Source organism: Perissodus microlepis, chromosome 18 (genome assembly GCF_051167445.1).
Source record: "Perissodus microlepis isolate ML-2025 ecotype Zambia chromosome 18, ASM5116744v1, whole genome shotgun sequence".
NCBI lineage: Eukaryota > Metazoa > Chordata > Actinopteri > Cichliformes > Cichlidae > Perissodus > Perissodus microlepis.
The window spans coordinates 27,962,349-27,989,928 of NC_140478.1; the positions used below are offsets into that span (position 1 = coordinate 27,962,349).

Genomic DNA, 27,580 nt, shown 5'->3' on the forward strand with positions numbered 1-27,580 from the left:
TGATAATTTCATAATGTAAACAAATAAAATAAGAACACTACCCGCTACTATACCTACGGTCTTGTTGTTATGCCTGTAAACAAAACCATCCACATTTCTCATTGGAGCGTCATCTTGTCATTTTTAACGTCATGATGTAAGTTTCCACTGCATCAAATCTTCAGCAAATACACAATGACACTTAACAATATGGGTACTTTTTTTTTTAGGGTTTTATTCAATAAATAATTCCAGAAAACAGAATCGCAATTGTGAATGTGATGGAGAAATAAACAAAGGCACTTAAACGTTGATGACAGGCGTAGCCTTCCAAAAGTTCTCTTATCAATCCTCTTTTTTTCATCATCCCCATTTCTTTTTAATTAAGCACGTTTGATCGAGGCACCTCTGAAAGAGTTAGGTGTAGTAACTCAGATGTAAAACAGGACACTTGCCCCCCATTCACATTGTACAAATAAAAACAATATAAGCAAATTTAGTCAGCAAATAAGGCAGAATTGTGTGTATTTGGCATTGCTGAGAAGAATAAAAGGACCTGAGTTGGCTTTAAATTAAGCAAGTAAAACCTGGAGCTGAACAGTAAGACTACTGTACACCGCTGCCCTTCATCAGGTAAGGCAACCCAAGAAAATCTTTTCTCCACAAAGACACATTTAATAAAAATGATTGTTCAGATGAATTATGTCACTTTGAAAACAAACATACCATCACCTCCAGCTCTGTTCTGTGAATACATGTATGGCTTTACACAGAACACAGGAAAACAAAAAGAAAAGAAAAAAAAACCCTAAACAAAAAACCACTTCCTGTACACACCCCGCTGCTGCCAAACCCGGCACTACATCTGAAGAGCTCGATCCAAAGAGACGTCCACTCATTGAAAATGATTAAAGACACAGTAAAACTTTTGTATGCCTGTTTCTGAAACACTGATTGCCTCCTACTCTGCACTGTATGCATGCACGATAATTTGGAAAGAAACCCTTCCTTTACTGTCCATTATCAACATTCATTTCAACCGCTCATCGAAACACTGACGGCTTCTATTTAACAAAAACAAAAAAAAATTCTCTCAACAAAACCAAAACGTAAAAACCACACGTTTATACATACTGTACAAATTACAGATGATGCATAGAAGATCAAAAGTTAATAGAACGGAGCCGCAAAATGCAATGCTATTATTTGGTGGCTACAACAACAAACAGACAAACAAAAACAGTGAGCATTATAAAACCCGCCCCTCCCGTTTTCTTTTCCATACAGTGTTGTCACGAAGTAGGCAAAGCGCCATCATTTGCCCTCGTACTTTGGATTGATGACAGTTGTTACGGCACTTTTGTAGATCGGATTCTCACCCTGAGAAATGCAAAGAAAAGAGAAAGAAAAGTGAGTAAACCGTTGCAAACACAGTAAATGCATCACTGAGACACAGCACTCAAAAGAACAGGGAAAACATGCGTAGAACCTTTTCATGTTTGTGTGCCAGCTGCTTACAAATTGATACTTGAACCTCTCTTTTCCCTAGCAAGCGGGTCCACACACTCAAAATACTGACAGTATCCTTTTTTCTTAAACTATTTAGTAGGTTTAATTTAATTGAAGAAAATGGCCTCCTTTTTTAATTAAACTGTGCTTTCCCTCCTGTTTGAGCTAGTTCCTGACAGCTTTATGTTTATTTTTCATCTGTCCTAAAAGCAGCTGACAATGCAAACTCCTTTTTCCCTGGAGGTTTTTCTTTGGGTCGGGCAGCATAGGGCTGTGGTTAGTACCGTCACATCACAGCAAGAAGATCCTGGGTTCAAATCTGCTCTGGGGTTCTCTGTGTGGGGTACTCCAGCTTCATCCCACAACACAAAGGCATGCATGAAGTTATGTTAATTGACAGTATATGTAAAAAGTGAGCATGAATGGTTCTGCCTCTCATGTTAGCTCTGCCACAAAGCGGCGATCTGTCCAGGGTGTTGTAGCAGGGGAGAGGTTCTGGTTTTTGTTTTCACATGTAAAAACATGTGCTGTGCTGTTTTAAGCTTTGCCTGTTTGTAGATGATGCAGCTGCTTTTTTATATGTTTATAGGAGAAAGTTTTCCCACAGAGATACACGTTAATCAACAAATGTGAAAATAAATCTGCTTTCCAATGTTTCCAGGATATAAATTTATGGTTAGACATGCATATAAATTCACAACATGCGGTCACTAAACTTATTTCATTGCTGCACTCATGCAAGAAGGAGCAATACAAACTTTGACCTAAAGGGCAGCGGCTTTATTCCCATAGCTGGGATTGTGGAACTGGTTAATAGGACTCTTGTATATGGGGTTCCCTTGCTAACAAGAAGAAAAAGAAGGAAGATGAATGGAAAAAACTGAAGAAAGAAATGGAGAGAATCAGGAAAAGCACTGGAAAGGATAGAAAACAGTCTAAGAAGGCAATACATTATAGTAACTAATTAGCGTTATAATTATTACTACCAGTCATTAGTGCTGCACAGTTTCTGTTTAGTAGTTTATGTTTCCTACTTTCTTTAAAACTGTTTTTATATTTATTCTTCTTCCTTATAGGTTCCATTTGTGTTGCCAAAACATTTGATAATAAAATAAAATCTTAAAACTCATTTTCTTTAAAAAGGTTTGCTGAAACTAGGAAGAACAGACTCGAATACCATTAAAAATTTTTTAAAAAAAACCCCGACTGACTGTAACATAGTCCACTTCATGACATGTTTATCAGAAGAAATTCAAAGCCATCTACTGTGTGTCTGTAATATGGTAAATAATAGTATTTAAAGTCCTCTGGCTGTGATTTGTGTTCTGCTTTTTCCCTTCAAATCGTAAACACTGCTGCTGTAACTGCCTCACACTGAGCAGCAGCTGCTGCTGAGCTTTCCATCAGTGGTCATTCTGCAGGCTTCCTCGCTCTGCTCCGTTGCCTTTTATGGTCATGCAGTTGTGGCATGTGGACGGCGAGTGGCAGCACCAGCAGCAGAGAAAAGGCCACTCCCTGCCCTCAGTGAATAGAGAACTAACACAACTGCATAGAGCTGGGGTTCATGGAGGACTGAGTACAGGCCACACAGTGAGAGGCATATCCTCATGATTACTTCACATATTTGCCTAGAGAGCTTTGTCACATGCACAATCCTGGAAAAATCTGTAAAGTTACACTCATCTTTTTGTTTAACACTTACAGTTTAAAGTGGACTCATTTTACTCAAGCTTCTAGCTCTACTGGAGTAGCTCTGCATAAGTCCCAGTCTAAAATGATCCGTATCTTATAACACTCTCACCATCTAAAACAAGCAGCCTCCTTCTATACCAAATTTAACCTGCGGACTGTGACACAATGGCTTAAAAAACTCTAGCTCTTTCAGCATGGTAAATTTTTTTAAAGCCTAAACCCGAGTGAACCGCTCTGTCATTTAGTGCTGTGGATGATGCGGTTCTACTAACTCACCGTGTCCCATTTGGCGTTCATCTTCTCCTTCTCAAACTTGGCGAACTCTCGGCGGTCGTGGATGATCATGAGCAGTTTCCAGATGAGCAGCAGTGCGAGGCCGATGAGCACAATGCCCGCTACCACACCTGCCACGATGGGGATGATGTCAGGTCCTGACGGGCAGTCTAACGGAAAAGGAAAGCAAAGACACCCAATGAAAACGGTTGCTCATATAAAGAACAAAAATGTAATTATCATAAATAGAAAATAAGTAATCATTGATATTAATGGCTATTTTCTTGATTTCTTAAAAGTAGGTAAGATTTGCCATCTCATTTTCTTTCCCTTGGGTATGATATTTTAGGACATTGCTGGAGATTATTTTCCAAGTCTAAAAAGCAAGCTTCTGTGCTTATATATAGCACAGAAGTGATAACCTATATAAGACCTATGAATAATCCAGTCTCAATTACATCAAAGAGAGCCAAGAGTAGAAATATTAAACTGTCTAAGCATCTGCTTTTGTAACAATAAACAGAAAGCAAGTAAAAGGATAATCAGACAAAATCAGCTCAGTGTGACCGTACCCAGTTTCTCTACCACAAAGACTTCCTTGGTGGAATTCTTGGTGATGGCGTAGGTGTAGTAGAACCAGCAGTCGTTGGCATCCTTCTCTTTGCAGTGGGTCAGGGGGAAGCTCTGGTCTGTGGGCTGAGGTAGATCTTTTCGGTCCTTCACCTTTATTAGGTTGAAGTAGCTGCACTCCTTTTGGCACATCTCCTTCTTCTCGCCATCCCCAAACGCCCTGCACTGCACACAATCTCTGTGGAAGCACAGCGTGGTTTACTCACCACAGTGTTTTATATTCAAGACGCCAGACATTATAACCGCCATGCTGGAAAACAGTCGTCTGGTCTGAACTGCCACACATGAAAAAAAAGAGTGAAAATCTAACTGTTGAGATAAAGGATGATGTGATCATTTTAATACAGTGAGAACTTTTAATTTTAACTCTTAGTTTTACATTTTGTTTTTGATTTATTGTACTTTGGGTTAATTTCCACAGTGAGTTTGTTCATTTTAGTTTTTACTGTTGAAAATGTTTAGTGTCAGTTCAGAACAGGAATTAAAAGGCATTTATTTTGTGAGAGCCTCAGTCATACAGACATCCCCGGCTTAAACATAAAGGCCTCTCTATTGACAAAGTCTAAAACTAAAGACATGAACTAAAACTAACAGCATTTCTTCCACAGAGTTTGTTTTGTCATTTGTCATAGGCTTATTCTATGCACTGCAAGCACATCATCTAATTTAGTATCACAAGCACGTCTCTGGGAGGAAATGCAGGTACCTGGAAGATTTCATGAAATTACTGGGAAAACATGAAACTCCACACCCAAAGGGTCCCAGTGACAAGGACCCAGGCAGAACTTTGTTGGCGTCCTGTAAACTGCCTGATGTGGGTTTTTTTTAAGTGTTCCTTGAATTGTTTTGTAATGTGTATCAAATAAGTTTTATAATAATTCATAGTCATTAGTCTCTGAGATGATTTTTTATGAAATTCTAGTTAAAAATCAAAGATAAATCTTTTGGCTTTTAACTAGAATTTAATCATAAATCACATGACTCAGTTTGGCATACAACTTCTAAGCTTACATGTTAAAACAGACTTTACATTTTTAGATTTCTATTATGTTGTTTCTCCAACCAAAGATGAAAGCTTCACACTCACTTGTGCTCAGTGCAGACACCGGGGCAGGTCGGACAGACCTCACATGTCGGACCCTGGAATTTGGGGTCTTCGCATTTGCAGATTCCACACTCGCATTTACCGCGGCCATTACAGAGCTGCCCGTTCTTGGCAAGGCAGGTGGATTCATCCAGGGAACATTCACAGGCATTGCCTGTGTAGTTGGTGTCACAGATGCACTTCCTGCATTCGCAGCGTCCATGTCCTAATGGAGCACAGGCATCAAACGCATTCAGTGTGGAGTTAAATCAATCATACTTTCAAATGAGTTTACTTCTGTAACCCTTACCTCCGCAGAGCAAGTTGCTAGAGCGGTCGCAGTTGAAGTTGTCGCACTCACAGTACTTGCCACTGTAGACTTCTGCAGGATTCTCCCGCTTCTTACATTCGCAGGTGCCACAGAGGCACTCGCCATTGTTGCTACAGATATCTGTACTGTTGGGTTTTCTGCAGTTAGCATCCAGGTCGTCTGACCGGACTTCGTCTTTGCTGCACTCACATTCACGCCCAATACGTCCTTCGTTACATCTGCCACAGAACAACAAAAGTTTAATTATTCAAGTTTTAGTGTCACATTACAAGCAACAATAAGTCTCTTGACTATTTAGGTGGATGATTAAAGTATGCCACTGAGATCATAAATCCAGCTTTTAATCAAATTACTTAAATATGTTGAGGAATATTTTGAAATTACAGACCCACACATCCTTATGCTCCATCATACATGGCTCAGCAGCTCTACATCTCTCTGCATCAATGCACATCAATACTTACTTGCAGGCTCCACATTCAAAAATCCCGTTTCCCCCGTGGCACTTCGGACTGTTGGGCTCTCCCTTTTTGGCACATTCACAGTCACAGATGAAATTGAGCTCTATCGCCACCTCCTCATTGAAGCCCAGCGGTTTCACTGTAATGACCTCAGGCTTGCCACCTGAAGGACACTTCTGAGATTCAATAGAAATCTTAAAAGACACCTGGAAACCAGAGAGAATCACACCGTATGAGGAGGATGCCATCAAGGTAACTGTTTTTCTTTTTGTATGGTTGTCACATTTAAATGTTTCAGATCATCAAATACATGTATTTAACTCAATACATTCTTCCCAGAGTATCTAAACTCTTTCTTTTTCCTAGATATAATTTTTGGTTTGCTTGTTTTACACTCGTCAGCAAATGGAAACCAAGCCTGGATCCTATTACCTCGTCGCCAATGGAGATGTTAGTGCACTTCCTGCCGTTGTCCTCTGTTCCTCGCACACCGTTTTTACAGAAGGCTTTGTACGAGATAGAAACACCCTCGGGCAGCTTGCTGTTCTCCAGAATCACCTCAGATGACAAAGACTGCAAAAAAGAAAAAGATAAGAATCAAACATTTATTACACTTTGTCTCTCTACAGATGAGTAGCAGCTTATAACTAACTTAAGTAATAATTAATTCCTTATAATTAATATGTATTTTTGGGAGTGGCACAGCTAAGGCATAGCTGTCACTTGGGTTTGAGTATGATGGAAGAGGGAAAGTATTCATACACACAGGTGAAGAGGAAAGCACCGGTTTCTCAAATTTGGCTGATTATTTGCGTTGAATTTCTCTGTATGTGACCTCTTACGTTTATGTTACATTTTGTTACCTGTAATCTTTACGTGCTCAGATGAAGATGACAAATACCTGGCTATGTATACATGAGAAATAACTCAATGCTAAATCAACCCCCGATCATCAGGGAGAGTCGAAGATCACGTGATGATTGTGCAGTTCAACTTACATTGTAGGCATCAATGATGAGTTTGATGACATTACTGGAGTTGGAGGAAAGCGTGCCGACAGCTGATTTGGGAATAAGATTTTTCAACTCCTGTAAGAAAAACGAGAGTCAAAAGAAAGAATTAACGTACATGAATCATATCCTGTGAATTACATAAAAAAATTGGAGCTGATCTATCGGTTGGATGATATTCCTAACTAAATTGTGAAACAGTGCTGGAAAGTTATTACATTTTCCTGCATTGAGAAATTCTTTGAGAGCAGAAAGGAAAATCTCCAGCATTGTGATTGGTTTTTTGACCTTGTTTTGTTAATTGAGGTATAATTTTCTGAAATATAATGTACATTTTTAAAAAACAAATAAGATAATAGATTTCATGTCTAATGGACCAATCAACCACCCAACACCCATTCTGAGCTCTGCTTGTATAAAAAAAGAAAAAGAATCGTCTTCAAACACAATGTACAAAGGTTACCTGGTAAACAGGCTGAAATTCCTCAGTTACAGCAAAGATGGTCTGAATGTTGTGATCACTCAACTTCTGTACCAGGTGAGCAATAGAGGGATAATCCTGTTAAACATACAAAACAAACTATTAACAAAGAATATGGGTCATGTGAAGATACAATTAATGAACAGACGATAAAACTGAGACCATTATTAAAAAAGGTGAACATATAACAGTTCTCATTCTCAGTCAGCTCTCCCTGGATTTACTGTTAGTGTTAAAGACATGATGGTACATACGTAGTAGTGGCTCATACTGTACACGTTGTTTTCCAAGTGACACTTCCCATCGTTGGGGAGGACAATGCCTCCCAGCTTGCCGTCTCCAGCGAAGTGGAAACCAGCATCAGTGGAAAACACCAGCAGACGAGTCACGTTCCTCCAGCCAATTTGCTCCTGGGATCAAAACAAGAAGATATCCTTATTTATACTTATTTGTATTCTATGCATTTTGCAGGCACAGAAGAATGGAAAAAAAAAAACCCAAAAAACAAGCTTAATTAATTAAACGCTCACCTCACAGACTGCCACCTGCATGATGGCATCAAATCCCCCCTCTGGAGAGTCCAGGTTTCCTGAGATCTGCTGCTGACTGACCAGCTGGTTAAACCTGTCTCCGTTGCTGGTGAGCTTCAGGACGTTCTTGTAGCTGAAGGGGCTCGTACAGTTCTCATTGTTGGAACAGGGGTTGATTAGCCTGGCGGGTGTGGTGCTGATGTAAGGCATGACCGTTTTCTCCACAAAGGAGCCAAAACCTTAAGGCGAAACAAAAAAGGAGAGCATTTCTTAACTTGGGATTATAAACTCATTTGGAAGGCTGAGGGTTTTCTGCTGTTTTGAAGGACATTTATTGGGTTTCATGTTTTTAACCGTACCTATCCTGAAGTCTGACGTGATCTCCCGCATTTCCCTCATGAGGTCAGTGCCAAGGTTCTTCACATTTTCCAAATCATCTTTCATGGAGAACGAGAGGTCCATGAGGTAATATAAGTCGATGGGGTAATCCTCAGCACGCTTGAATTTCAGGTCAAAAGTCTGTGGCTCACCTTAAAGGCAAAAGCAGAGCATTGTTAGTTATTAGACTAACGACAAGTTTCCTGTTTTTACTGGAAAACCAGCGTTACACTTACATACAAAAGGGTTGGAAACTGAAGATAATTTAAGGGGGTGGTCTCAAATTCGTTTTACCATCTTTGGAAATTTAAGTTTGCATCATGCCAGCTTCTTCAAACTGATAAAATTATTAAAATAATCTTTTCCAGTCCACCGGCTTTAAAGTGGCTAAAGGTGAGACGGACACAAATATAACGGCTTCTAAATCTAAACTGCTTTGACATTACACAACACTATACCAACTATGAACCATCAACATATTTACTCCAAATAAAAATTTGCTTTTGTTTTGACCTGACAACAGTTTCAGCAAACTGCCAAAGCATCAAAAGTTCAGGCTATATTGAAAGCCTTTTTAACATAACACAATCTGTTAATCTCTAATTACGTTACGGTATTTACACAGCTGTTTTAACTGTGACGAGTAAAAGAAATTCAACCAGGATATCAGAATACTTTACTGATCTCTAGGGAAAATTATGTATATTTACATCTATATTCCTCTGGTTAAAAAAAGACTTCAAGGTGACTTCTAGCTCTGTGACCTCAGCAAACTTTGGGCTCAGTCGCTAGTTTCTAGACCTGAGCCTTCATAATACAGTGGTTTATGCATTTGCCTAAGAAGCAAAAGATCTCAAGTTTGATCCCAGAAGCACACAAATCCCCTGACGATGCATTAGGAAGGGCATCTGGCATAACATTTTGCCACATTAATCATGCAGTAGCTTATGGTCACTACTATCATCCAGGGAACATTCACTGGCTATTGACTTGCTAATCACAAATGTTAGCCCATGAGTTTGCTGTGTCCTTGGTTTCACAATCAGACCCGCCATCACTCATCACATCTGGTTTCAAAATACCAAGATGGCGTCGGTGAAAACACTGAAATCGATGCTCTGTAACAGCTAGCTAATAAATGTAAACATAGTCAGGAAAATAGCATCAGCATACGCCTACTTACCAGATCTGAGCGTCACTTTGAGTTTCTGAGGCTGTATCTGTGTGATCTCCTCAGGCTTGAGTTTTACGTTCCCATCCTTGTTGCGAACGGTGACATCTTTGTTCTGGGTAATTTCAGTGCTGCCGCGGGGGTCCTCAATATTTTTGCAGTTTTTCTTCTTCAGGTAGGTCACATCATCACAGCGAGCTGATTTGGACTCGCCCACTGAGAGGAACGTCTGCAAAAAGAAGAAAAGACCATTAGAGAATTACTCCAAATGATTTTCCCACCACAGACCGGGATAATTTTCTTCAAATTGCTTGTGTTTTCCTTTTGGGTTGTATTGTGAAAGGAAAACCACGCTGCCGCAATAACCTAATCAGTGAAAGAATGAATCCTTGTATGTGGCAGAAGACCAGGATTTTGAATTCAAAAATCCTGGTCCTCACAAAGAAGGTCGTGAATAGTCAGATCCCATCTTATATTAATGACCTTATAGTACCATATCACCCCATTAGAGAATTTTGCTCTCGGACTGCAGGCTTATTTGTTGTTCCTAGAGTATTTAAAAGTAGAACGGGAGGCAGAGCCTTCAGTTTTCAGGCCCCTCTTCTGTGGAACCAGTTTCCAGTTTGGATTCGGGAGACAGACACCATCTCTACTTTTAAGATTAGGCTTAAAACTTTCCTATTTGCTAAAGCATACAGTTAGGGCTGGATCAGGTGAATCTAAATGCTCCCTTAGTTATGCTGCAATAGGTGTAGGCTGCTGGGGCATTCCTATGGCTACATCTACACTGATCCGGGTAAATTTGAAAACTGTGTTTTCGTCTAAAAACACTCCACGTTCACATTAGCGTTTTATTTATATAGTTTTGAGGCTACATGTCACACCCTTGCTCACAGCTTTTACCATTTCAGACCCTTCAAATTAAGGATTTTTTTTCCCTTTCACTGAATTTGTTTAATTTCTTTACTTTTTTTTTCTCGACAAAGCTACTTCCTTAATTTATGCATCTTATTAGCCTAACAAAATTAAGTAATTTGATATTTGAAGACGAACAATGTATTTTCAAGTTTAAAATCTAATTTTCCAAAATTAAGCTTAGTGGCTTTCATTTTTCTACCAGGCTTCAATCCACCATCGAGCACCTTATATTCTGGAGCCTCAATGTCAGTGTTTTTAATGACACTGATTTAAATGTGTCACTTTACAAGTATAAAAGGTTAAAACCTCATTAAGTGAAACAAAATTGTTTTGTTATTTTAACTAATAAACAGACTAATCTTTGGAGCACGAGTGCTACAGATACAAATCTCATGAACGTTGAAATGACAAAGTATGCAATGAAACATAAGATAAGGCTAATCTGTTACTCGTGGAAAGGTGAGAAAAGGAGAAACAGATGATTGACAGGCCTCACAGAGAATATAGATTGGATGCACATGAGACACCACAAGGAGCAGTCGAGGAGAAGCCGAGACAATGAACCCAGTCAAAACGAAAACAGTGCTTTGACTCAGTTATTTCCAAAACCTCATGAAATAAAAACACCTCTTTTTCTTTTTGCCTGCATCTACCTGCACATAATCTGATGAGTTCTAAAGCAGAGCTACTTTGTGAGAGAGCGTTTCTTCTAAAGAGAGATCTCTTTAGGTGCTCCAAACGACTTCACTCAACTACAAACTGAAGTAGAGTCCTGATTTCATAAGCTCAGGGGTGGATATCAGCAGGCTGATAGAGAGCAGCAGACATGATTTAACAGGAATGCAGTTGTCTTGGCACATGACGAGAACAAAAAGCATTTAACCCTGACATGGTTTCAACAGTTTACTAAAAGGCTCACCTTAACTATAAACCCGTTTTCCTATAGTTGGCCCACCACTCCAATAAAACTCAGCCTTTCCATCTAATCAATTAATTTTTTTCCCCTGTTTCAGTGTTTTTATTCTGTGCAGAACAAAACTGGACAGTTTAAGGGTTGTTCTTCTTCTGTTGTTTGAAATGTGGTGCAGGTTAAAGCCTGTCTGTGTTTCCTGGGCGGTTAAGCTGTAACCCAGCTCAATCTAGCTCTTTTTGCCTTTAGTTTCTCTAGTTTCTTTAGTTTCTCTCTTTTTGCAACGAACATGTACAGAAATGTAAAATGTTTCATATACATATGTATACATCCAAGGCTAACCAGGTGTAGGAATTTGTTGATCTGTGTTCCCACAACCTTGCTTAAAGTGAACATGAGACCTTAAACACATACATGTGAATCTTGCCTCACAGGTATCAGTCAGTGTTTCCCCCCCGTTTCATTTCAGATAAATTCACTTATTTTAAGAGTCTCTCACCTAAACATGGTTATAACCGTACACTGAAGTCTGGTGACAGTAGAAGTGGAATCTACAGCCATGTTCATACATAAATGTGATTTGGTTTTAAGAGAATCAGTTCAGTATGTTTCCCACGGTTATCCTTTCTCACAAGTAGCGCAAAGCAGGAAATAGTCTGCTTCAGAGGTATTTGGAATAATGGAAATGCTCTGTATCCTCTGATAAGGCGAGGGAACTGCTTGGACAGAGCATGCAGAAGACAGGAAATGCCCACCCACTCTAATACCACTGAGACTTTATACTAGGGAACTAGCAGGTTAAAGATTGGCCCGTGTCAAATGGGACCTCTGTGCCACTGAGGGGCAGAAAGAACAGGTCCTGATGCCCCACTCTGTGTCTAGTGTACTAACTTAAATATACGCTGGATTATAAATCCATTTTTAGTTGCAATCGAAGTATAAATGTAAACAAAAATTCTACTTGCTTGTGTTAACTTCACTGATACAGCATAAAAAGAACTTCATTTACATTTGTTTGTTACTGTGCATGAATGTTTAATTCCAACTGCATGTTTTTGGTCTTTTCCTCATACTGTGGTCTGTTTGCATTTCAACCACAGCAAGAAAATCCGCCTTAGGTACACTAAACATCTAATTAAGCAGCTTCATCCTGACCAAGTTTCCAGTGAAGAAGCAGCAGCAGGAGCAGCACTGCTGTTTACAATTAATGGACCAACTGAGGTTTACTTGCCATTGGGTGAAAAACAAAAAGTCTTTAATCTCTTAACTCCTGAGTACTTGTACTGCTTACAGGATGAGTACAGATTACATACACGCATTCATATAAACAACAAAGGTGAAAGTTAATTTAATTAAATGGATTTTATTGCATTTTGTCACTTAAACCATTTCATTTGTTTTGAATTGCTGAATGACTCCAGTCTTGTACTCCTATTTAATAATGGTGACAATGACAGATATTACAGTTTTCATCATTTTTTGTGCAGCTCAAGGAAACTGAAACTTTCCTCACCAGTGTTGGTCAAGTTACTTGAAAAAAGTAATCAGTAACTAATTACTGATTACTTCCCCAAAAAAGTAATCCCATTACTTTACTGATTACTTATTTTCAAAAGTAATTAATTACTTAGTTACTTTTTAAAAACACGATTTACAACCTGAATAGGTGATAAAGCGATAGATCTTTCAGCCCAATTCTATTTTTTCTACATAATCCATCATACAAAATGTAATCAAATGGAAAAGTCTCTTTTTTTAAAACTTGTTTTATCAGTTTTAATCTTTTAACTTTATGCATGAAGCAAAAATTAAATTATATGCACCATTCTCTGACTTGAAGAAATTAGTTTAACATTTAAACCTATTTTCTGCACATTCCAGCACATAAAATAAAATATTTTTGGTGTTTACACTCAGTCTTTCAAATAGATGCAAGTAAAACACAGCAGAAAATAAATAACATCAAAGACTAGCGGTCCTTTTGCTCTATTTTCACCTATAAAGCAGGAGTGGCGTGGGCGGAGGTGTGCTCTGGTGCAGGTGTGCCGCAGCGGTCAGTGGAAAAATCCGCGAGTTTCTCTGTGAATTTCCCATAATGTCGTTGCGCACTCGGTGCTTGTTTAGGGTTTTTTTTTCGGTGTAAAAAGAAGTTTTCTTCCCACGCACAACGGACGCTAATGTTTTTGTCACTTTTTATGGAATCAAACTCAAAGTAAGGTCAGTACTTCCACGCTTTAAACGCTGCATGCTCATACTCTCTCCCGCACTCGATATATGATCCATTGTTAATCTGCGCACAGCTGTTGTCACGAACGTCGCACTCGCTTACGTCACTGTCATGAGACATTCTCGCAAAAAAAAAAAAAAAAAAAAAATCACGGTTTTAGTAACGCAGTAACGCAGCGTTCCTACGGGAAAGTAACGGTAATCTAATTACCGTTTTTGCAATAGTAATCCCTTACTTTACTCGTTACTTGAAAAAAGTAATCAGATTACAGTAACGCGTTACTTAACGCGTTACTGCCCATCTCTGTTCCTCACTGATAAAGAGCTCTCTGATATTTTTCACTCATGTGATAAAACAGCTTTGACACAGCTTTGCTGATCCAACTCACTTCATCTGTGCACCATCCACAGATCTCAGAGACCTGGATGCATTCCCCACATGACTGCGCGTTTGCCTTGATGCATATGCTTCCATCTGAAAGAGATGACACAAGTTCCTTTAGCCAAGATGATACAGTCTTTTCCATTAGCTCACTAACTCAAAGCAGCTTTTGGCTGGAAAGCACCCCCCTCCCTCCTCCTCCCTCCCCCCTCCCAGACCAGAAAACTGAGTCATGCTGGGAAAAGCTCCAGACAACTCACCAAGTAATGACCTAACTCCATAAAACAAAAAACTCCAACTGTTGGCCAAAAGGACTAACAGTCATAAAAGGGGAGATTTGAAAGGGGAAAAAGCATGAGAACAAGTGGGAAAACTTTTCTATGACTATCATTCATAATGTGTGTCAAGAGCAAAAGAAAAGAAAGAAAAAGAAAGTGTAACAATAAATCATTTCAACTTCACTATTTGGTGGTTCTTGGGTGGTCTGTGTACTTTACTGACCTCTGTAAGACTTCTTACGGGGCAGTTTTCATGGAAAAAAGAAATACATACTCATAGGCTAGTACTTCTGTGCTTGAAGCTAATTGTTTAAGAAAGGACGACTATTTTTTAAAACCCAGTCAGATGTCAGATCAAGAATAGCAGAAACAAAGGAAAAGAGTCAAAAATAAAAATCAGATATAGATCAATGAGGCAGTGATCAAGTGGAAAGAGATTCTGTGCCAGTGGGAGTGGTTTTGCAGTAGTTAAACTCTACACACCTAATACAGAGATGCTCCATGAGGAGGACAGGAAGTCAGTCATAATACAGAAGATTTTTATGAAAAAAAGACCACATGCACACTTAACACCTTCCTTATGTGCACACTACCAAGCCAGGAAATTCTGCCTTCTACCAAATATGTATATTTTGATACTCAGTTACTTAACTAAGCAACTGGAATAAATCATCAACAGCACACTGTGAGGAAGGCTAAACCAATGCATACATCCCAGCAGGGGTGACTTTTGTGGCTTCCAAAAAATACCTTATCCTACGGAAATCTATTAAGTCAAAAACATTAAATCCATTTTGCGTATTTTATGTCATTCTAAATGTCAGAAACAAAGACTATTCAGGGTCTTGGCTAAGTGGTGTGCATGCCAGGTCAGATTCGCCTCCTACTCGTCACCTTTAGGTTCAAATCACCAAAACATGGGACATCAGAAACTGATGGGTGACATCTCTGTGGCTAGGCCCATGTTTTATATTGTCAATGCATGTGACGATAACGTCTCTGAAGAGGAGTCTGCAAACAGTGCCTCATGTTCACACTTTGTAATTATGAAATTTATGTCACGCAGGCCTAAGGAAACCCTCACACACTCGTGGAAAATATAACAGGCTTCACTCTGCTTGTTATATTGTGTGAGTGCTTGTGTTTTTTTAAAAGATTGCAAAAGCCTATATGTGGCCTTGTATCTCGGTTTTGCTGCATGTAAAAAAAAAAAGAAAAAAAAGAAAAGAAAAAAAAGGCTGTTGCTACATCAGCGGACTTTGACCCATTTAGTTCCCTGAAACAGGTTCCTGAGAGAAACAGTTCCACATTCTTAGGATGAAAAAACAAATAATAGTAAATTAGTGCTCTCATGGCTGTACTGCAGAGGGATGAAAATACCTTGTGCAGTAGGTTAGATTATAATTAATAGTTAAGATAAGAAAAGGAGCAAAACGGGAACTTTAACTTCCTACCTTGCTGTGCCAAGCTGCCACTGAGGGCTGCTGATAATGCTGCTATTAAAAGTAACCTCAGGTCCATCTGCAAAATAAAACAGAGAAAACAAAACAGGTCACTGATAGATGACATTAAAACATCTACATTGGACACATTTTTACAACAGCTGCACATGCTGAAACGGCTTTACAATCATACTACATTCTAAGAGAGCAAAGAGAAAGAGGAAGGTGCTGGCATGTGCTGTTGTGGTTGTGGAGGTTGAATGTGGCACAGAAAAAAAACTTTAAAGACATTCAAACACAGTGAGATCTGAAACTTGTGTGGCCTCCAATACAGGAAGATGGGTTTCTTTTTAAAAACATACCAGGTTTCAGATCTATTTTCATTACAGCTGCACATCATACATTAGCTTCTATGGCACTACAGCATTGCACTTAGTTAAACCTAAATTAGCTAATTTAAGTTGACACTTTATTGTTTAATAAAATGTAATTTTTAGTTCAGCTTTATTAGTTTGAAAAATTTGGAGTAAATATTACAACACAAACTTGCAAACTCACGGACATCTGGGGGTCAAATGTCTAAAACACTTGCCAAAGAATTAACAGGCTTTAAGTCTTGATCATGACAGTCTTTTAATGTCTATCCCATCATATGTTGTTGAGCTTCTGTCTTTACCATGAGATGAAAGCAACAGCAGGGAGGAGCCATTCCCATTTTGAAAATCCTAAATAAGGAAAGCTGATTCACCCACACTCAGCTGGCCTCAGCTGCCAGCTCATCATCACTTCCATGGATCAACTTCCTGACTGTATCAGGCGGACTGTGTTTGGATGCTTTTAGGCCAACTCAGGCTTACTAAGGAAATTCGACAAAAGTAGGAAGATAGAACAAGGCTGAAGTGTTCTCTTAGGCTTTACTGTCTAAGTATCTCATAATGACTTAAACAGAAAACATGTAATGACTCTAGCAGGCATGACGAAATTTCAAGCTGCCCATACCAGAGAATGTAAACTAGGAAGAAATAACTTGTGGTTGATTAAACAGATGCCTTTCTACCACACTGTGTACTAACCACACAGCAAAAGTGGGGGGGGAAAAAAAGCAGAACTGAGATGATCAAGATTTTCTTTAAGTTTAGTACCTCATACTCATACTGTGAACCCAGGCATCAGATTAGCAAACTATATTAGCTAGTGTGAAATATGTAACTCCTCCCAATTTAAATTAGACAACTGCATATACACGATATAGAAACTAAATAAACGTTAGTATTCATTTAGAAGTATTTAAAAAGAAAAAAAGCTTGTAGTTAACATCATGAGATCAAGAAAAGGTGTGAATGTGCATTTATAAAGACGAACAAAGAAACATGATGTGCAGAGAATCCTACTGCACTCTAACTAGTCTCCTTAACAATTTAGTGACAGATTTTAAGAATTCAACCACTAAAAACTGACTATCTGATTACACCCCTGGAGTAAAAGCAAACTGTTGCACGCAACTTAGTTTTATTTCTTCTTGTCTGTTTATTAGTTTTGTCATTTTGGTTTAAAATAAATAAAATGTATATCAGAAAACCCCACCCATACCAGAAAAAACAAAGAGTTAAGGGTGTCCACATGCATGTACATTCCCATATTTGGTGAGGCTGTTTCATACCGCCTCCTGAATCTGTGCCATTATCAAATCTCCAGCGACACACTTCTTGACTGTCTGCCCAATCCTCAAACTCACAAACCAATTTTCAGTATTTTACTCACAGTAAGATAACACTAAGGAAATAGTCTGTTTAAAGGAAATCCAATCGTTGTGACTCAAAATAGTCTGTTTGGATAGTGTTAGGATAATAGGCAAGGGACAAAAGTCCATTCATATGACCCAAGAAAAAGAAAGGTCATTTAACACTTATGTAAGACAAGTTTTGATATGAAAGATGCATGTATCTATGTTTTCTGTTGTGCAGTGGGTCAGAGAGCACGGGAAACCACAAAATAACCACTTCCTATTATATCGGAAATACTGACCGACTTAAAGCAAGTTTCTCAGTTAAAAATAAGAGCATGTATTTCCTACGGGATTAATAAAGCATTTCTGATTCTGATTTCTGTAAAAACAAACAAACAAACAAACAAACAAACAAACCAAAAACAAAATATGACATTAGCAGAAAAAGTGCACTGCAGTGTGACTTTTTTATTTTAAAAAAATCTTTGGAGTCACAAACAACAGATTATAGCTCACTCTTTCAGTTGATCAGTAAACAATCTCTCTTCAGAGTTACAACCAACTAAAACTCGGACACAAACAAGACTGTGTGGCAAGACGGACAAAATGTTTCAACATGAAACACATCCAGCACGATGTGAAGACTTTGAGCTCCACCCCGACATTTCTGAAGGCCAACTCTGTCTGTCGACTACAAATTACAGAGAGATGACAGATTTGAAGGCACTCAATGCCTCCTTTTGTCAAAGGCATTGGTATTTGTGTTGCTAATCTTTGGGCATGACATGGCTTACACATCTCTCCTGAAGGAAATATAATTCTGAACTCTCAACTCATTTGGTCTTTCTTTAAATATACATTTATGTCTTAGTTATCTACATTAAATTTAAGAGCAAGAGCAAGCAGCAGAGAGCTACAGCCAACACCCAACTGCTGAGCGACAGGTTCACTTACAAAAAGGAACAAAAGTTTCCTTCCACCTTGATCACTATGAGACTTAAAGATCCTTTGAGCTAATGACAACAGTGTAGGATACATTAACTAATTTAACATAGTCTTTGCATTTATTAACAAGCTACTGGGTTTAAATATCCAGACAGACAACTTACTGCTTAGTTTGAATTATTTAGAAACACTTACTTAACAGTTTTATTTGAACCAGTGTCTGACTGTTGAATGGGAAAGGCTCTTACTTGTTCAATAGTATTGATAGAACATTAACATGTGCAGCTGATAAGAACTGATAGCTTCAAGCTAAACAGTGTGAAGGCTTAATTTGTAACAGACTGTGTGGCTAAGCAGCTTCTCACAACTGTAAAACATGATAGAACGCCAACTGGCATAGGAGCATGTCCTACATACAAGTTTGAACACCGATCACTATGACAATATTTGGGACTTCAAAGGATTTATGTTAGTGGTAACCTCAAAAAACATCTCATCTGCTACAGAAGATCCAGTTAAGGTGTAACATGCTTTAAACTACATGATGATTATGGAAAAAAGCTGCAGATGAGTCTATCAAAAGATAAATGAGGGACCTTTCATATGCTATAACTTCTTTTGATCAGCCACTCATCGCACATGGTGATATGGTCCTTAAAGTTTACCCAAATGCACTTTTTGAAGTTTTCGCTGGTAATTTAACCCAAAACAGCTTAAACCTTCATGGTTCCAATGCTGGCTTCTGCTACTCTACATCACAGACATTCAACTGTTTTACTACTGAAACTAAAATATATTCTAAGATAGTGATGCTCAGTGATTGTTTATAGAAAAACAAGATGGCTTGGCTTTGGACTGTGACATTTGAGGTGGGTGTACAACTGATTTTGTTGCTGGTTTCAACTTTACTGAATTTAACAATGTTCATTTTGTAAATTATGGTCCACATTAGAGTCAGAAATGAGGATGAAGCTGGATCAAAATCAACCAAGTTCTTTATGTAGGAAAAACATTCAGTGAAAGGATATGTTTTGAGGTGGGTCTATATTGTGATTAGGAAGTTGCTCTCTCTTTGTTTCTCATTTATATCTATCCCATGGCTCGCCCTGATTAAAAAAAAAAAAAAAAAAAAAAAAAAACCCAAAAAAAACCCCACACACACACACACACACACACACACACACACACACACACACACACACACACACACACACACCCCCCCTTAGGACCTCATTTAACCAATGAAAGCACAGTGTAGCCACTGTAAATTACAGTGTAAATTACAGTGGCTACACCCATATATATATATATATATAGCTGCAATTACACTCATCATCAGGGAATCTCCAGCATATTTCCCCCATTTACTTATCAGATTATCTGTATGATCTTAGAAAAAGTGGTAAAAGTGGTTTATTCAGTATTCATATTACTCTTGCACAATAACGTTCAGTGCATTAGCAGAAAGTTCTGAATTCACATTGTGACTACACAGATTAGTCTGTACCATATGCGAGTTAAAGGAGTTGGTCCTCTACATGCCATGCTGCTTCCTCGCCGCACACTGTTGGTAAGTACTGATTAAAAATGTCATAATTAATTTTTAAAAATTAATAAACCTGCCAACAAATACAAGTGATAACACAACTGTGACAGTTATGTTCCCATTTAAAACCTGCTCTGAATCACCACACGGGAAGACGGGACAGACCTGCGAGCCTAATGTTTACAAGAACATGAGTAAACTGTGGCTAACTATGACTTTGTATGGTCACGCTGATGGAGACAGCACAAGTTCTCCATTGGTGCTGCATTGTAGTGTCACACTTTTTCATAACAATTCAGCTCCTGCTGATAATAACCAGCACAGCTCTTACCAGTACAACTGCAGTAACTGGGATGTTATATGGTCAGGCATTTCTTAAATAAGTGCTCACATCCAAATGCTACCTTTCAATATCAATAGCCTTACACTGAATTTCCACTTTTACTAGAAAATGTCACAATTAATCAATAGCAAGAGACTCAGCTTTGGCAGCCATTCCTCTGAAACACAGAGGCTATTATTTATTTACTGACAGGAAATTAACAGGGAACCATTGTACAAACACAGTTTTCCTAACATAAGTGGGTTATAGGAGAACTACCTACAACCGATCGTAAAAAGTTGATTGTGTTCACCTGGGCGTAGCATTTTCAGGAAAAACGTTTCATCACTCTTCTTCTGAAGACTTCTTCAGATCACCTGGATGAGTCACTTGGACTGAAAACGCTACGGCCGGATGAACAGACTCAACTTTTTCAGATTTCCTCACCTGGATGACTGAGCATGCATCAAGATACCTACAACTTCCATAACTGTCTAAGATTTTACAATGCCACGAGGCCCAATAGTCAGCACCGTCCGTCTTCCTCTGACAGGAAGCTTTAAACAAACAAGGTTTAAAGTAAAACAGACGGCATCCTGCTAACCAGCACAGGCCTACAGTCTGATGAAGAAACTGTCGCATGTAGCACTTGAACAATGCAATGTGTAACCACATTCAAAAATATCTCATGTTGTTGGCAACATGAGCCACACTTGCTAAACCAATCCGACACTGTCTGTGCAAAGTTAAGTATAATGCAAAGTGCCAGTCATTTCAGCAATATTTATAGAGCAATTTGATCAATGAAAAATCAGAGTCCATCCTATGTCGTCTTAGCACATTTGGACCACATCTAATTAAGGCAAAAAGTCTGTGTTGTGTGACTTAACAGACGTTTGTTCATTTTCTCTCATTTTTAGGTACTTTATAACAAAAATACTTTAAGGTACTGTAAATACACCCCACTTACAACAACCTGTTCAAAAACCACAGTGCTAGAGACTTTCCTTTGGTGTAAGACCAAAAACCTTTGTTCTGATTCTTTTTACTTGGCCCAAAAGGAACTACTCTGGTCCCAGAACCTGGAAATAAATATAGATTTTTTTAAACTTGAGGTATTTTGTATAATTACCAGCAAGTAGCGTTGTGCACCATGTTACAATTTTCCAACTGTTAGTTCAACAGCTGGCAGAAGTAAACATATTCGTCCAATCCTCCAAACGTACTGGCAAAACATAACATGCTAACAGAAGTTGTGTCATTTTCCATGGATTACTTTGGATAGCCATAAAAAAAAAAAAAAAAAGAAATGAAAAAAGTTTTTTCCAACAACTGCTGAGAAAAGTTGACTGAAACTCAGTCCTCCACAGCACCTTTTACTACAATTTGCTGCCTGCCATCAGTCCCGAGGCGTTTTGATTCAATTTGCAATCAGAAGGATGCCTTAGGGAACAGACCCCACGCTCTGTGATGAAAATTCACTGCGAATTATTTTTGTCCTGCAGAAAATCGACTCCTCTCTTATTTTGACTTACATTACACACTATCATCCCAGTAACTGCCTTTCTGAAAGGAAAACAGAACATCATATATTGATTGATAATTTAAGATTCGCAGGCAGAACAGGACTGTAGCGGTTAGCAAGACAAACAAGGGTTCGATTTCTGTCTCCATAGTCTCGCTTTCACTCAAAGTACTAAGACTTGTCAGATTAACTGGTGATTCCACATTTGCTGTAAGTTTAAATGTGAATGTCACTAATTGTCCATCTCTTTGCATTAGTGTGGAATAAACTGCCTGCCCAGAATGTACCCTACCTCTCACTCTATGATAGCTAGGACAGGCTCAAAGGCTCCCTCCAAGCAAAATGGTTCAAATCTAAGACAGCAAGCTGTTAGGGGGAATAAAATGCTTAACTGAACGCAAACAAATCCCAAGTTTGGGGCAATACAATTACATCTGATATCTCTGACTTAAAACAATGCTGGGATTTTCTCAGGCAGGGTAAGTATGAGAAACACAAGTAAACAAGGAAGTTTTGACTCAGACTCTGCAGATGTGTGTCATCATGTGTTACACAAAGTCTGAGGAGAGAGACCACCTCTTTTAAAATGGGATTTAAAGTTGATGCCCGACAACTCCTCTAGGAAAAAAAACGTCCCATAAATTGTTAGGCTGATATGTGGAAATGAAAGAGTTGCTCTGATTTAAAGTAAAACACGTCAACAAGTGGAGCCTAAAAACCTTCTGTCCTGACTCCTCTGTGACTTGCCTGTCAATACAAATATGAACAGTTAAGCCCGGTGTGAAGAAAAAGGAAGCACATCTCTTAGTATTTAGTATTCCATAATATATATGTCTGTTTAAATTGTGGATGACTGCAGTCCAAAACAATAATGACTGGCTGTGTTTATGGTGTTTTAAAGCTAAATCGTGTTTCTGTACAAAGTGTTATGTGATAAACATGAAAAATAGAAGCATGACATGATCTAAAAGCCTACGTCTACTTTGCACCTCCCCCCATGTCAATCTCAAATGTATTCAGAACACCTGCAAAAAGCTTCCTGCCAAATAGGTTCTGCTGACGTGCAGCTTCCTCGACTTCCTCAGGCTGAAAATAAAAAATAAATAAATAAATAAATAAATAAAAGAACAAAAGAAAACAAATTGTTGTCTAGACAACACTCTACCCACACGGGCTGAATAATCTTTGCACTTTTTTAGCCCATGATTTACACAAAAAAGTCATACATATAAATGGAAATTATCGAAAAGAATAAGCACCAATTCTGAACAAAAACAAAACATATCACTTTATGCCAACTATTTGCATTTGTGCATGCCAATATTTAACGTGGAAAATGTTTCGTGACTCTTGCTCGTTTCTCATTGGTTTCTGGTTTCATGTGAGCTGAGGTTAGCCACTTGGTTTCTTGTTGGCTTACATCATTTTAAATGTGCATCACACTATTAGACACTGAATACTGTGAACTTGTTGCTGTGACAATTTCTGATACTAATCTACTTTATTAACTTTATTTTTGCTCTTAATCTTTGTCCCTTTTACTGTTATTCTCTCTGAAGTCTGATCTTATGCAGTGTAGATACCTGTGGTCAGATGCACAGTATCCCTGCACAGTAAGACCTGTAACACTTTCATTTTTCCCCATCGTCATCAGACAACATTATAATCATTTCTTTTCCAATGCACAAACAATCCCCAATATCATATGTTACATTTAATAAATGGGCTCCTACCTGAAACCAGGGCTTTTACTAATGATTATTTAATTAATCTTTCAGTTATTTTCTCAATTAAATGTTATCAAACATCTAAATTTTCACAAGAAGTTTCTAAATCCAAACATGGAAACAAACATCTATAAATTACTTCTTTTGTACAACCACTAGTAAAAAACATTTAGTGTTTCTATAAATTAAGCAGAAAATCATCACAAAGGCTTTTCAGGATAGAGGTGGTGTTTATGTATGCAGCTATCTATGTGCACCTGAAAGGAGATGCAATTGTGTGTTCTTAAATTAAATGTGGACAAACTTCAATAGCACCATATTTGACTGCAACTGTGAGCTCAGCATGGCAGCACCAGCTTTCAAAAATCTAACCTAGTTTGATTTCTCTAGCTCAAGCTGTTGCTTTAAACACCACCTTTAAAAGTTCCACATTTGCCCTAAAGATTGTTGACATGGTTTCCCACCTTGTTTCAATGTACATTTATTCATTATGTAATGGATATCATGTAATGCCACAATGTGGGCCTTAAAAAACTGACAGCTACTGTAGCAACCACACTGGTGAAAGCGTGACTCTTCCAAATCTTCTCTGAGAAATATGCAAAAGGGAAAGATGGTTTACAACACAAGTCCCCATTGTTCTTACAGAGTGGGTCATCTGGGAGTTCAGAGAGCGAGTAGAGCACCCTTCCCCCACAACCAAGCTCTGTTTGCCACCCGGTCCACATCTGCTGCTGAAAGTCACAGTCTACTCTTGGTTCATTAGGCCCCCAAACAACTCAGCGTGACTTTTCATCAATTTCCTTAATCAAACCACACCCAGCCATATTCTCATCCAACAGGCCGTTGAAGGATCAGGATGGGCACGTCCATTGTCAGAGCACAGTTGAAGGAAATGACCCACTTGCAATTTCAGTGATTCCCTTGTAGCACTTCCAAAAACATGTTATACTTTCTAGCTGTTTTTTCTTTCGTTGCTTGTGCATAATTTGTGTACTTTTTTCCCGTTACAGAATCAGAAACCATCATCTGGCAACCAGCTGACTAGAAAAAAAAACAGTTGAAGGGAAGTTACTCTTTCCACCAACAAGTGTTCAGCTGATGTCTTAATTGTCAAGAATGCAGATCTTTATTTTATATTGACCCCTTTATCAACAAAGTCAAAGTATTCGTTTTACCTAAACTATCTGTTGCAAAAAAAAAGAAGAAAAAAAAAAGTTTAAGGTGAGATTTGATTATTCTGACGAGCCTAAGCCTGTGAGCTCTTGCTTTTAAAATCTAAAAAAAAAATGTGAGTAAATCCAACATATCCAGTGTCTGTTAGATATCCAGCAGTCATGAAATCTTACTCTGACAAAGATAAATCTATTGTTTTAGCTGAAAAATGTTTGTAGAGTTTGTTTGGAGTTTTTTCAGGTATGAAAAAGATCCCCATCTCTCAACATTCCTCAGAGGGATGAGATAATGCATTCCATTTTAACAAACTCCAAATTTATGTTGTGGGAAACTATGTAAATTTCTCTTTCTGTTTACCGAGTTTACTCAGTCTGATCCCAAGTGAGGACATTTTAGCTGCTCAGCTGTCTTTTACATGCCAAAGCCAGAACAGTTTTCCCTAAATAAAAACTGCATTAAGAATTTACTAAGGCTGGATTTCATTAAACACTGTATAAATTAGTTAACTGACGTACTTCCAAAGGCTTTGAACTTTGAAATTGCTCATGCTAAATGTTTTGTAAAGTAATTTTATCATTGTTTCCATCAATTACAGCAGGCCAGCAGTCTTTACATTTTTGGGGGAGGGGGGCTTTTCACCAAAAGAGAGGTTATTCTGGGAGATTTCTTTTACTCTGACTTATAACAGATTTTAATAAGGCCTCTTGTAACCAAAGAAAACCCTGATGATTCGCAGGGTTGTGTCTTCACATGTCTTGTTTTTCCCAGCCGAAAGTTAATGAGGCAAACATTTTCGCTTTAAAGTGAGAAACCAAGCAGCGAGTCCTTGTAGTTTAAGAGGCTGCAAATGGATTCATTTTGACCATAAAAGGATTACCCACCTGGTGATGTGCAGTTACATTTCTAGGGAGCTACTAGTCAAGTTACAGCATATGGTTACAGAAGGGTCTGTGGTAACACTATACCTATGAGCATTGAGTTAACGCAGAAGTACAAATCCACTGTAAAATTGGCCTCGGGTCCATCTACCAACCTTCGTGTGTTTCTTTCTGCACATCTGAAGTGTTATGAAACTTTTCTCCTCTTAGATGTGAGAACTACCACATTTTACAACTGACTCAAGCCTCATAATATCTATGAAAGGATCGTGATTATATCTCCTCAAACAAACACTCCCAGTTGCTTCGTCTTGCCGTCACTGGAGGTCCTGTAATCTGTGACTCACATCTGACCAGTCAGAAGCAGGCTAAGGCACTGAGTAAGGTTAAATGACCCTCCAAAACTCCCCCGGATACTTGCAGGGCCTTGCCTAAACAGCACAACAATGTAACTAAGGAAGTGACTCACTGGTGCACATTTGGCTACAGTCTGCAGGCATGTCTGGAATTAACATGCCTGGTGAACATTATCTGTGCTCTACTGCTGTACAAGATCAAATACATATGTGTTTGTCACACCTCCATATGACACCGTTACCATGTCATTATAATGCTGTCTACAAGCCAAGACTGGTCAGTAATTAACACGAGTCACTTTATTAAAGCAACAACTAGATGGCCACCAACTACTACTTCAACCAACTCAGCTTGCTCAGGGAAGACAAAACACAGCCCGAGGCTGCTATTCCTTTACAGGAAGATGCAAGCAAGACCAATCTTGTCCAACTGGAGTGCTGGCGTCAACATATCTGAATCACAGCTGTGGCCAAGGCTGAACAAGAGGTTCTTAAGAATCTGGTTAACCAAGCTGACCTAGATTTAAGACGTCCTGGTTCTTACTATATCCTCAACCACAGGTTACAGTCCATAATGCAGTCTAACCAAACCATAGTCCAGCTGTGGTCTCTTCAAGATATTCTTTACAAGTCTCCCAGGGTGGTGTGGGTCTACAAAAGGGAAGTTCTATTCTCAGGACATCAGACTAAACTTAAAGGCTGTTTAGGACACAGTGGGGGTGGCTTTAAACTTTGAGCCAAATGACCACATTGTTTATTCAAACCAGGCAGTTTCTGATTGATAACTTGGGAATTAAAAGCAATTATTTTACAAATCTGATGACTTCACAACACCACAATAACTACTACAACTTTGTATAACAAGAAGCCAAGTAAAAAACTGGAAAACAATTTAAGCCTCTGCTAAATATCTGATTTGATTCAACAAGATTAAGCTTTGTTAGCAGCTCCCTTTGAGGGACAAATCCCACTGTCCACTCACAGTTTAGCCTCCCACACTGCCCTCTTTAGTAGTACAAAGCGGCTACTTTTTGGCCTACTTTCAGCACAAAGCTCAATTTGAGATTTTATCGAGGAGCCTGCTTGAGGTGTAGCTTTAAACAAGCCAACATTTCACATGCTACAGAGCTGAACAAACAAAGGAACCAACACTGAACTAAAAACTAAACCGCTAGCTAGAGTTGCCGTTAATCCACACCCAAACTTTTTTTTAGCCTCAAGACACACATTCTTTGCTTCTCCCCCATCGTCATTGTGATTTCAGCCATGGCAGGCCGGTAAATGTCACAAATGTCGGTTAAAATAAAACCACTCACCTTAAGCCGATACCTTTGTGATGTCTGTGTAGATTTACAGTAACATTTGCTTCCAAAAAGTGTCCTCGTCAAACGGAATATAACCGGTAACTGAAGCGAAGACTAGCTAGAACTGTTCTGAGGGTCCGCTTTGTTTTAGCTAATAAGCCGCACCGCTCGGACGTAACGTTAGCGATTAAAAACGGGCGGAGTTAACGTTTATTCATGTGAGCCTTCTCAATAATAGATAAGGATCTTTGAGACCCCGCTCAACCAACACGTTACCGCCGTGAATTTGGTGCCGCTGGGTTCTTTTCTATGCCCCTACTTCATAAACCTCTTCTTATCTAGCTCCGCCTACACAGGAACAACTGCGGCACGCAGAGGGAAAACGAACAA

The 27,580-nt window shown here is 38.8% G+C and overlaps 1 protein-coding gene across 1 annotated transcript; it reads right to left on the reverse strand.

The window, feature by feature from the left end:
• Positions 1-194: 194 nt before the first annotated feature.
• LOC146368074 (integrin beta-1-like) lies at positions 195-27,580 on the reverse strand. Its single transcript, XM_084912048.1, has 16 exons — positions 27,203-27,580; positions 15,698-15,764; positions 13,973-14,058; positions 9,542-9,758; positions 8,340-8,510; positions 7,981-8,219; positions 7,705-7,860; positions 7,433-7,528; positions 6,958-7,047; positions 6,392-6,532; positions 5,963-6,165; positions 5,478-5,716; positions 5,171-5,393; positions 4,026-4,261; positions 3,457-3,623; positions 195-1,359 (listed from the first exon to the last, which is right to left on the reverse strand). The coding sequence occupies exons 2-16, from the start codon at positions 15,762-15,764 to the stop codon at positions 1,294-1,296; spliced, it is 2,397 nt and encodes a 798-aa protein (XP_084768174.1). The 5' UTR covers positions 27,203-27,580; the 3' UTR covers positions 195-1,293.

What these genes read in the sequence shown, in the direction of transcription:
- LOC146368074 (XM_084912048.1), bottom strand. Translation starts at nt 15,764, where the DNA reads ATGGACCTGAGGTTACTTTTAATAGCAGCATTATCAGCAGCCCTCAGT. An exon ending in TGCAGGTGGCAGTCTGTGAG is followed by an intron (nt 7,861 to 7,980) that starts GTGAGCGTTTAA and finishes TTTTGATCCCAG; the next exon opens with GAGCAAATTGGCTGGAGGAA. An exon ending in CTTTGTGGTAGAGAAACTGG is followed by an intron (nt 3,624 to 4,025) that starts GTACGGTCACAC and finishes CTTTTCCGTTAG; the next exon opens with ACTGCCCGTCAGGACCTGAC.